Source organism: Ranitomeya imitator, chromosome 8 (assembly GCF_032444005.1).
Source record: "Ranitomeya imitator isolate aRanImi1 chromosome 8, aRanImi1.pri, whole genome shotgun sequence".
In the NCBI taxonomy this organism is placed as follows: domain Eukaryota; kingdom Metazoa; phylum Chordata; class Amphibia; order Anura; family Dendrobatidae; genus Ranitomeya; species Ranitomeya imitator.
This window is the reverse complement of record NC_091289.1, coordinates 165044212-165056464: the sequence shown is the minus strand read 5'-3', so window position 1 is coordinate 165056464 and position 12253 is coordinate 165044212. Positions and strand designations below refer to the sequence as shown.

The 12253-nt window shown below is 49.0% G+C and overlaps 1 protein-coding gene across 2 annotated transcripts in view; it reads right to left on the bottom strand.

Annotated features, from left to right (window-relative positions):
• Positions 1-11158: 11158 nt before the first annotated feature.
• The window catches only part of DHX9 (DExH-box helicase 9), a 50091-nt gene continuing 48996 nt past the window's right edge, over positions 11159-12253 (bottom strand). For both annotated transcript variants that reach the window (XM_069737742.1, XM_069737743.1), the window contains one exon: positions 11159-11700. In XM_069737742.1, the coding sequence (XP_069593843.1) occupies positions 11367-11700 (334 nt within the window). In that variant the 3' untranslated portion in view covers positions 11159-11366. The remainder of the gene's footprint in view (positions 11701-12253) is intronic.

The following is a 12253-nucleotide window of genomic DNA, read 5'->3' as shown; positions in this document are numbered from 1 at the left end:
CATAAAAAACAACGTGGGCACACAGCCTTAAAGCTCTAATCCAGCTGAGCAGCAATGCTTGGACTTTTACTGTTTAAAAAGCTTCTATGGTTGGCAGATAATATGCTCTGGATAGAGTTTTTTTTTGTTCTGTTTTTAGCCAAGCGGATTAAAAGGTGTTCTTCCCATCTCAACCTTTAGGGTATGTGCACACGTAGAAGTGGTCCACTGCAAGTTTTTCCGCAGCGGATTTGATAAATCCGCAGTGCAAAAACACTGCGTTTTTACTGCGGATTTAGTTCAGTTTCCACTGCGGTTTTCTATTATGGAGCAGGTGTAAAACTGCTGCGGATTCCGCACACAGAATTGACATGCTGCGGAATGTAAACCGCTGCGTTTCCGCGCATTTGTTTCCGCAGCATGTCCACTACGGATTGCGTTTCCCATAGGTTTAGATTGTACTGTAAACGCATGGGAAACCGCTGCGGACCAGCTGCTGCAAACGCTGTGGATCCGCAGCAAAATCCGAAGCGTGTGCACATACCCTTAATGAGACAGAAATAACGAATCACAGTGACCACTACGGAAACAGCTGAGAGTTGCTGAGCTACACGTCTATAAATGCCCACTAATTTCTTTTGAGTATGGCTACTTTCACACTAGCGTTTTCTGCAATCCGTCGTTTTGCAGAAAAAACGCATCCTGCAAAAGTGCTTGCAGGATGCGTTTTTTCCCCATAGACTTGTATTGACGACGCATTGCAACGGATTGCCACACGTCGCATCCGTCGTGCGACGGATGCGTCGTGCTTTGGCGGACCGTCGGGAGCAAAAAACGCTACATGTAACGTTTTTTTGCTCCTGACGGACCGCTTTTTCCGACCGCGCATGCGCGGCCGGAACTCCGCCCCCACCTCCCCGCACCTCACAATGGGGCAGCAGATGCGCCGGAGAAATGCATCCGCTGCCTCCGTTGTGCAGTCCGTTAAACGCTAGCGTCGGAATCTCTGCCCAACGCATTGCGACGGGGAGATTCCGACGCTAGTGTGAAAGTAGCCTAACAGAAACCGCGTAGCTTAGCCATTCTTGTCTGTATCCATAGCTCCACCTCTAGTGGTCAGAGCCTGGACAGAGGAATTCCTGTCTCAGCCATGAAAGACAGGTGGACTTCTGAGCACGCTTGTGTGCTAGGATCTTGGTCCTGGTGAGGGATCTATGAGGATACGGGGTGGCAGTACACGCCATACTCATAGTCCGCCTTGTGGGATTACAGGTGTGACTGATCACCCTGTATCCCTTCCGGAGAAACCTGATTGAGGTAGATAAGGGTCTAATGAAAGACCCGTGTCCACCTCCTACTGACACTAAGCTAAACTGAAGTAACATAGTAACATAGTAAGGCCGAAAAAAGACATTTGTCCATCCAGTTCAGCCTATATTCCATCATAATAAATACCCAGATCTACGTCCTTCTACAGAACCTAATAATTGTATGATACAATATTGTTCTGCTCCAGGAAGACATCCAGGCCTCTCTTGAACCCCTCGACTGAGTTCGCCATCACCACCTCCTCAGGCAAGCAATTCCAGATTCTCACTGCCCTAACAGTAAAGAATCCTCTTCTATGTTGGTGGAAAAACCTTCTCTCCTCCAGACGCAAAGAATGCCCCCTTGTGCCCGTCACCTTCCTTGGTATAAACAGATCCTCAGCGAGATATTTGTATTGTCCCCTTATATACTTATACATGGTTATTAGATCACCCCTCAGTCGTCTTTTTTCTAGACTAAATAATCCTAATTTCGCTAATCTATCTGGGTATTGTAGTTCTCCCATCCCCTTTATTAATTTTGTTGCCCTCCTTTGTACTCTCTCTAGTTCCATTATATCCTTCCTGAGCACCGGTGCCCAAAACTGGACACAGTACTCCATGTGCGGTCTAACTAGGGATTTGTACAGAGGCAGTATAATGCTCTCATCATGTGTATCCAGACCTCTTTTAATGCACCCCATGATCCTGTTTGCCTTGGCAGCTGCTGCCTGGCACTGGCTGCTCCAGGTAAGTTTATCATTAACTAGGATCCCCAAGTCCTTCTCCCTGTCAGATTTACCCAGTGGTTTCCCGTTCAGTGTGTAATGGTGATATTGATTCCCTCTTCCCATGTGTATAACCTTACATTTATCATTGTTAAACCTCATCTGCCACCTTTCAGCCCAAGTTTCCAACTTATCCAGATCCATCTGTAGCAGAATACTATCTTCTCTTGTATTAACTGCTTTACATAGTTTTGTATCATCTGCAAATATCGATATTTTACTGTGTAAACCTTCTACCAGATCATTAATGAATATGTTGAAGAGAACAGGTCCCAATACTGACCCCTGCGGTACCCCACTGGTCACAGCGACCCAGTTAGAGACTATACCATTTATAACCACCCTCTGCTTTCTATCACTAAGCCAGTTACTAACCCATTTACACACATTTTCCCCCAGACCAAGCATTCTCATTTTGTGTACCAACCTCTTGTGCGGCACGGTATCAAACGCTTTGGAAAAATCGAGATATACCACGTCCAATGACTCACCGTGGTCCAGTCTATAGCTTACCTCTTCATAAAAACTGATTAGATTGGTTTGACAGGAGCGATTTCTCATAAACCCATGCTGATATGGAGTTAAACAGTTATTCTCATTGAGATAATCCAGAATAACATCCCTCAGAAACCCTTCAAATATTTTACCAACAATAGAGGTTAGACTTACTGGCCTATAATTTCCAGGTTCACTTTTAGAGCCCTTTTTGAATATTGGCACCACATTTGCTATGTGCCAGTCCTGCGGAACAGACCCTGTCGCTATAGAGTCACTAAAAATAAGAAATAATGGTTTATCTATTACATTACTTAGTTCTCTTAGTACTCGTGGGTGTATGCCATCCGGACCCGGAGATTTATCTATTTTAATCTTATTTAGCCGGTTTCGCACCTCTTCTTGGGTTAGATTGGTGACCCTTAATATAGGGTTTTCATTGTTTCTTGGGATTTCACCTAGCATTTCATTTTCCACCGTGAATACCGTGGAGAAGAAGGTGTTTAATATGTTAGCTTTTTCCTCGTCATCTACAACCATTCTTTCCTCACTATTTTTTAAGGGGCCTACATTTTCAGTTTTTATTCTTTTACTATTGATATAGTTGAAGAACAGTTTGGGATTAGTTTTACTCTCCTTAGCAATGTGCTTCTCTGTTTCCTTTTTGGCAGCTTTAATTAGTTTTTTAGATAAAGTATTTTTCTCCCTATAGTTTTTTAGAGCTTCAATGGTGCCATCCTGCTTTAGTAGTGTAAATGCTTTCTTTTTACTGTTAATTGCCTGTCTTACTTCTTTGTTTAGCCACATTGGGTTTTTCCTATTTCTAGTCCTTTTATTCCCACAAGGTATAAACCGCTTACACTGCCTATTTAGGATGTTCTTAAACATTTCCCATTTATTATCTGTATTCTCATTTCTGAGGATATTGTCCCAGTCTACCAGATTAAGGGCATCTCTAAGCTGTTCAAACTTTGCCTTCCTAAAGTTCAATGTTTTTGTGACTCCCTGACAAGTCCCCCTAGTGAAAGACAGGTGAAACTGCACAATATTGTGGTCGCTATTTCCTAAATGCCCAACCACCTGCAGATTTGTTATTCTGTCAGGTCTATTAGATAGTATTAGGTCTAAAAGTGCTGCTCCTCTGGTTGGATTCTGCACCAATTGTGAAAGATAATTTTTCTTGGTTATTAGCAGAAACCTGTTGCCTTTATGGGTTTCACAGGTTTCTGTTTCCCAGTTAATATCCGGGTAGTTAAAGTCCCCCATAACCAGGACCTCATTATGGGTTGCAGCTTCATCTATCTGCTTTAGAAGTAGACTTTCCATGCTTTCTGTTATATTTGGGGGTTTGTAACAGACCCCAATGAGAATTTTGTTACCATTTTTCCCTCCATGAATTTCAACCCATATGGACCATATGAAGTGCTTAAAGGGAACCTGTCACCCCATTTTTTCAAGAGCTAAAAATAGCGTTAAATGGGGGCAGAGCTGGGCTTTACATTAGTGTATTTTTTTTTAGCCTTTATTCCCCACCTATGCTGCCGAAATACCTTTGTAAAGTCGCCGTTTTGGGCTGTCACTCACGCTGGTCAGGTCATATGGGCGTGGTGACAGCGCTGTTTCTCCCCCAGATCTCCATTTTCCTGAAGCCCCGGGAAGCCGAGAAGAACCATCTGCGCACGCGCGGCCTCACAAAGATGGCCGCGCCCACGATAAACGGCTGAATAGCGCAGATCGCGCTATTTTCCTTGAAGCTGCGCAGTGGATTCGCCACTTGGACATGCGCACACCACCTCACCAACGGAGATCTGGGGGAGAAACAGCGCTGTCACCACGCCCATATGACCTGACCAGCGTGAGTGACAGCCCAAAACGGCGACTTTACAAAGGTATTTCGGCAGCATAGGTGGGGAATAAAGGCTAAAAAAAACCACACTAATGTAAAGCCCAGCTCTGCCCCTATTTAACGCTATTTTTAGCTCATCTTGAAAAAACGGGGTGACAGGTTCCCTTTAATGCCAGTCGGTGGGGTGTACACTGCAGAGGAGGAGCTAACTTTTTTTTGTGCCTAGTGTCGGCCTCCTAGTGGCAGCAGCATACACCCATGGTTCCTGTGTCCCCCAATGAGAGGCGATAGAGAAATAACCCTTTAAAATATACTCTTAGCTCCATGTAGGGCATACTAAACAATGGTGGGGAACCAGGAAGTAAATCCCCAGATTGTAGCTATATACCGTATGTACTCGAGTATAAGCTGACCCCCCTAATTTTGCCACAAAAAACTGGGAAAACTTATTGACTCGAGTATAAGCCTAGGGTGGAAAATGCAGCAGCTACCAGTGAATTTCAAAAATAGGGATTTTTGTGTGTACTCACCGTAAAATCCTTTTCTCCGAGCCACTCATTGGGGGACACAGGACCATGGGTTATGCTGCTGTGTCACTAGGAGGCTGACACTAAGCTGAGACAAAAAAAGGTTAGCTCCTCCCCTGCAGTATACACCCTCATACTGGCTTCCAGACACCCAGTTCAGTGCAAAAGCAGTAGGATAATAACAATATATCAAGTAACATTAGAATATAACATGTCAAACAAACAGTCAAAGACCAAAAAAGGTAACGAGCAGAATACGCCTGCCAAGGGCCGCGTCCGCAGAGGAATGGATGTGAACATTGTAATGCTTTGTGAAGGTATGCAGGCTGGACCACGTTGCGGCCTTGCAAACCTGCTCCGCTGTTGCCTGGTGCCGGAGTGTGCTCTAATCCCCGCCGGGATAGGACTGCCCCTGACCCGATAGGATTCCTGGATAGCAGATCGGATCCATCTGGCTATCGTGGATTTAGACGCAGCCAAACCCTTTCTGTGACCTCCGGGAGCACGAAAAGGGCGTCCGATTTTCTGAAATGAGCCGTTCTGGAGATGTACCTTCTGAGGGCCCGTACCACGTCAAGAGTATGGAGAGCCTTCTCGACCCTATGCTTGGGCTGCGGGCAAAAAGAAGGAAGGATGATGTCCTCGTTAAGATGAAAAGATGAGACCACCTTCGGAAGAAACGCCGGAGAAGGGCGTAGGACCACTTTGTCCTGATGAAAGGCCAGGAACGGTGCCCGGCAGGACAAAGCGGCGAGCTCTGAAACCCTTCTGATGGACGTCACCGCTACCAGGAAGGCAACCTTCCATGAGAGGACAGAGAGCGGAACGTCTTGAAGGGGTTCCTGAAGAACCCCCAGGACCAAGTTGAGATCCCAGGTTTCTAACGGCATCCTGTAAGGAGGAACCACATGGGAGACTCCCTGAATGAAGGTCTTGACTTGGAGGTTGGCGGCAATCCTGCGCTGAAACAGCACGGATAACGCTGAGACCTGGCCTTTGAGGGAACTCAGTGCCAATCCGGAGTCCAGACCGGACTGAAGGAAATTCAAGATGCAAGGGATAGAGAAAACGAGCGGAGGGAGCCCTCGGAGCCTGCACCATGAGAAGAAGGTTTTCCAGACACGGTGGTAAATGGAGGCGGAAGACGCCTTACGAGCACTTAACATGGTGGGAATAACCTGCTGAGAGAAACCGGCACGAGTTAGAATCCAGGTTTCAACAGCCACGCCGTTAAACGTAGGGCCCCTGAGCTCTGGTGGCAGATCGGACCTTGGCGAAGTAGGTCTGGACGGTCTGGTAACCGCCAGGGAACGTCGGCTACAAGCTGAACGAGTTCCGCGTACCAAGCGCGTCGTGGCCAATCTGGGGCGACCAGAATGACCGGAACCCCCTCCGTCTTGATCTTTCGGATCACCTTCGGCAGTAAGGGAAGAGGAGGAAACACGAAGGACTTCCCCTGGAGAAGAGATTGACCCAGGGTCCACCATACGAGAGACTGTCTGACCCGCGGGGACAGGGGGCAAGGGCGGTCGAGAGATGGGAGACTCCTGTCCCAGTTGTCCAGCAAAGCCTGTTGTAAGGGGCGGAGATGGAGTTGAGTGAAAGGAACCGCTTCGATTGCTGCAACCATCTTTCCCAGGATCTTCATGGCGAACCGAATGGTTCGCAGGCGAGGATGACAGAGCGTTCGGGCTCCCTGCTGAAGCGCTTGAGCCTTGGACCGAGGAAGCAAGACCAGCCCCCTTGAAGTGTCCAGGATCATTCCCAGAAAGGAGATCCGACGGGCAGGAACGGGAGAGGACTTGTCCAAGTTGATCAGCCAGCCCAGGCGCGAAAGAGAATCCAGGGTAATGTGGACGCTTGACTCGCAGGTTTGGAAAGACGGGCCCTTTATGAGGAGATCGTCTAAGTAAGGTAACACGACGACTCCTCGAGAATGAAGGATGGCCATGACAGCCGCCATGACCTTGGTGAATACCCTGGGCGCCGTGGCAAGACCGAAGGGTAAGGCCGTGAACTGGAAGTGGTCCTCCAGAACGGCAAAGCGGAGGAACCTTTGATGAGGCGGGAAAATTGGGATGTGAAGATAGGCATCCTTGATGTCTATCGAGGCCAAGAATTCCCCTCTTTCCATCGAAGAGATGACCGATCTGAGCGATTCCATCCTGAAGTGCCGGACTCTTACGCACTTGTTCAGGAGCTTCAGATCCAAAATGGGGCGCACCTTTCCATCCTTCTTTGGCACGACGAAGAGGTTTGAGTAGAAACCTTTGAACCTCTCGTGTTCCGGGACCGGAACAATGACCCCGCTCTGGCGGAGAGCGTGAATGGCGCAAAGAAGGGCGTGAGACTGAGCTCCCGAACTGGGGAGACGAGAGGGGAAAAACCGAGTTGGAGGAGGAGAGGAGAACTCTATTTTGTAGCCAGACGATACCAGGTCCCTGACCCATCCGTCGTGAACGACGGAGAGCCAGGCCTGCTGAAAAAGGAGTAGACGTCCGCCTACTCTGGTGGTATCGACTGGCGCCGTTCCCGAGTCATTGAGACGGGAATCTGGGAGGTCTGGAACCTCGGGTTCTGGGCAGCCTAGGTTTTCCGTGCCAGGAAGGGTTCGGCCTGAAGGAGGGGCGAGCGTCTCTGTCTGTGCGAGCGGATCGGTCCGATCTGGGAAGACCGGTAGGATTGGACCAGGCTGGGCTGGTACGAAAGGGCCAAAAGCGAAAATAAGGCTGGCGCTGGAAAGCCGCCTTGGGCCTCTGTTGAGGAAGGAACTTGCTCTTTCCCCCCGTGGCGTCGGAAATAAGCTGGTCAAGCTTTTCGCCGAAAAGGCGCCCGCTTTGAAAAGGGAGAGAGATCAGAGATTTTTTAGAGGAGGAGTCTGCGCGCCACTCTGAGCCAAAGAGCCCTTCTAATAGCGATGGCGTTAGAAGCCGCCGATGCTGCGCAATTCGCCGCATCGAGGGATGCGTACATCACATAATCACTAGCCATGGCTAACTGCTTAGCCAGGTCCGCCATCTCAGACGGGAGGTCCTGTTCATGAATGGATTTCGCTAGAGCATCCGCCCAGGAAACCATTGCCTTGGTCACCCAAGCCGCGGCGAAGGAGGGGGACAGGGAAGAGCCTGAGGCCTCATACACTGAGCAAGCTAGAGAGTCTAGCTGGCGTTCAGTGGGACTCTTAATTGAAGCGCCGTCCGGGACTGAAAGAAGCGTTTTAGAGGCCAGGCGCGAGACCGGAGGATCTACTATAGGGGGATCTGTCCAGTCTTTCACGAGATCTGCTGAGAAGGGATACTTCGATACCAGATCCTTCTTACCCGAGAAACGCTTATCTGGACGCTCCCCTGTGTCGCTTGACTATATCCAGAAAAGCTGGGTGAGAGGCAAAAGTCTTGTGGGAACACTTGGTTCTGGTAAAAGAGACCGCGTGTTCCGGAGCGGAATTAGGGTCATCATCCACCTTAAGCACGTGATTGACTACTACAATGAGGGAGTCAACCGTAGCTCTGAACTCCGGAGCCTCCGGGTCCAATGATACCTCGGACTCATGTTCAGAGTCGTGAACGCTGCAAGCCCCCAAAGAGTGTGAGCGAGAGGTGAAGCTGCCAGAATCTGAGTGGCGAGGTGAACGCTCAGGAGAGGTAGTACGGATCCGTTTTCTGGATGACTGTGCCTCTTTAAGTGGAGAGCGGCCCCTGCTGGCCGACGATTCCCCTGCTACGGAGGGATCTCTTAGGACCTGTAACGGATTGCCCCGTTCCCCGGGAGGATTTTGAATGGATTTGATGGCGTTGGCTAAAAAATCCACAGACTGCGAAAGTGAAGCGACCCACGGGGGGGGGGGGGGGTGCAGCGCGCCGAGACCTGGGGGAGAGATCTCGCACACAGCGAGAAGCGCCAGGACCGGGGGGCGGCGCCGCGCAATGACACAAAAAAGGGGGCGGGGCCTATCGGGAAGCGCCAGATCCCCGGCCGGCTAGGCCGAAGCCGGGGACTAAATTTGCGGCATCGGCCCGGCGCGCTGCCACTGAAGGCCGGGACAACAAGAGGCCCAGAAATAAAGTGTGCCACTAGAAAATGGGGAGCCCTCCGGACCGCCGAACCGGCGACCACCCCCCCTCCCACGAGACACTTACCCTGATGGAGCAGCGCACCAGGGGCTGAGGTATCTGGGGTGAAAGACAGGGACGGTGCAGGGGTTGGGAAGCCTCCATCCACCAGCCCCAGAAAGGGGGGTGGAGAGGAACCGTCCACCACCTGACTCAGCCGCATGCAGTGGTGATGCAGGGTGTGATGCACCGACGCCACGGGTACTAGTGCCTCTGTACAGCCGAGGGTGAAACCTGGTGGACAGGGCAGTCCGGCAATAAAAAGGCCTGGCTGCAGAAGAGGGTACTGGAGGTAAAAACACCAGTGCTCGTCTGAACAAAGTGGGGAGATCGGTGCCCTTTTAGGAAAAAAAAACCGTTGCCCAAAAAAGGTCAGCTCAGGCAGTGGCTCCCACGTTGCAGGAGAGGATACGGAGAGGTAAAACTCCCGTGCTCGCCTGTTGTTGGTTCGGGGGAGATCGAACCATGAAAGAATCCGTCGCCCCCTTCGTCCGGGTAGAATTAAAAAACAGTGTGCCTCCTACGGACACTAAGCTTGAACTGGGTGTCTGGAAGCCAGTATGAGGGTGTATACTGCAGGGGAGGAGCTAACCTTTTTTTGTCTCAGCTTAGTGTCAGCCTCCTAGTGACAGCAGCATAACCCATGGTCCTGTGTCCCCCAATGAGGCGAAGGAGAAATAAAAATAGATGCTCCATACTGTTCATTATGGCCCCATAGCTGTGCCATATAGTGCTCTTCACCATTCATTATTTCACCATAGATGTACCATAGAAAGCTGTGCCATATAGTGCTCTGCACTATTCATTATTGCCCCATAGCTGTGCCATATAGTGCTCTGCGCCGTTCATTATTGCCCCATAGCTGTGCCATATAGTGCTCTGCGCCGTTTATTATTGCCCCACAGATGTGCCATATAGTGATCTGCGCCGTTCATTATTGCCCCATAGCTATGTCATATAGTGCTCTGCACCGTCCATTATTGCCCCATAGCTGTGCCATATAGTGCTCTGCACCATTCATTATTGCCCCATAGCTGTGCCATATAGTGCTCTGCGCCGTTCATTATTGCCCCATAGCTGCCATATAGTACTCTGCACCGTTCATTATTGTGCCATATAGTGCTCTGCACTGTTCATTATTGCCCCATAGCTGCCATACAGTGCTCTGCACCGTTCATTCTTGCCCCATAGCTGTGCCATATAGTGCTCTGCGCCGTTCATTATTGCCCCATAGCTGTGCCATATAGTGCTCTGCGCCGTTCATTATTGCCCCATAGCTGCCATATAGTGCTCTGCATCGTTCATTATTGCCCCATAGCTGCCATATAGTGCTCTGCGCCGTTGATTATTGCCCCATAGCTGTGCCATATAAAGCTGTGCCATTGCTGCTGCAATTAAAAAAAAAAAAATGCCATACTCACCTCGCTGCTTGCAGCTCCCAGCGTCTCGTCCCAGCGTCTCTCTGCACTGACTGATCAGGCAGAGGGCGCCGCGCACACTATAAGCGTCATCGCGCCCTCTGACCTGAACAGTCAGAGCAAGAGGACGCGAATACAGAGCAGCGCCCGGCGTGTGGAACGCGGACAGGTGATTACATACTTACCTGCTCCCGGCATCCTGCTCCCTCTGCCTGTCACACGGTCTTCGGTGCCGCAACCTATTCCTCTATCAGCGGTCACGTGGGGCCGCTGATTAGAGAAATGAATATGCGGCTCCACCCCTATGGGAGGAGGAGCCGCATATTCATTTCTCTAATCAGCGCCCCCACGTGACCACTGAACAGGGGAAGAGCTGCAGCACCAAAGACCGTGTGATGGGCAGAGGGAGCGTCAGTATGCCTCAGCGCCCTCACCCGCCGACCCTGCCGCCCACCGTGACTCGAGTATAAGCCGAGAGGGGCACTTTCAGCCCAAAATTTGGGCTGAAAATCTCAGCTTATACTCGAGTATATACGGTACTCAGATAAAAATAGACATATCTATCAATATGTACTTTTTGATAAAATGCTAGTTTTTTAAATTTATGGGAGTTTAGAGAAAAGTCATCCAAACAGATATACGGTAGATTGCCAAATGCAAGAAACAAATGGTGTTTTGAACAAATATTTTGTAAGGAAACAAAATTAGGGATTTATTAATAGGAAAATTTGACAATTTCTCTTATTGGCTACAGTGAAACAACGTACAAAAAAAAAATTACAATTTGAACACTACTTGTACAAAGGATGTGTCTGCTGTCTTCTTCAAGAGCAAAATAACCACAACCACTCACAGGTAAAATGAAATGGACAACAAAAAACAAAACTAAAGTCTTTAGAACCCTCCACGTGACTGGCCCCTGAAACCACCTCCACCTTGAGAGTTTCCTCTAAAGCCACCTCCTTGTCCTTGGTATCCACCTCTGAATCCGCCGCCTTGATTTCCGCCTCTATAGCCGCCTCCTTGATTTCCGCCTCTGTAGCCGCCACGGTATCCTCCACCATAGCTGCCACCCCTGAAGCCCCCGCCTCTGGAGCCCCGGTAGCCAGATCCTCCATAGCCACCTCCTCCTGAGTTGTAACCACCACGGTATCCACCACCTCCTCTATTACCCTGGAATCCACCATCAAATCGAGCCATCTTGGGTGGACGAGGCCCATCTCCAAATCTGGAAGCAAATTGTAAAACAGTTAACATACATTGTACTCTACACACTTTGTTTGGCCTTTATATTTAGATTACTCTTTCAAGAATGCAGTCAGGAAAGACTGTTCAAACTATTTTTTTTTTTTTTTAAAACAGCATCCATTTCATACATTTATGTAAGATCTGACAAGTCAGTCTTTTACATTAGCAATGGTAAAATGATTGCATGCTACGTAAAAAATTGTAAACTTAATGAATTTAGGCTGTGAAAGAAAGACCAACAAAAAGTAAATTTTCATTAACAGATTAATGTTCTACAATCGGAAGTGTTAAAAAAAAAAAAAAACCTAACAAAAACGTGTCCCTATGCCGAGATAACGGTCTTTATAGTCTGTATCTAACCACGCAGAGATGTTCATGTTTGGCGCACACATCACACCTCCTTACCAGAGAATGACAGGCAGGAAGCAACTACAAGCACATGCGGTGTTTTATCACAGAAGAAAGTGATTCTGTCATGTTTCCAGCCTTCTGAGCTCATCATAAATCCAGTTAGTGACACACAAGCTCAGCAT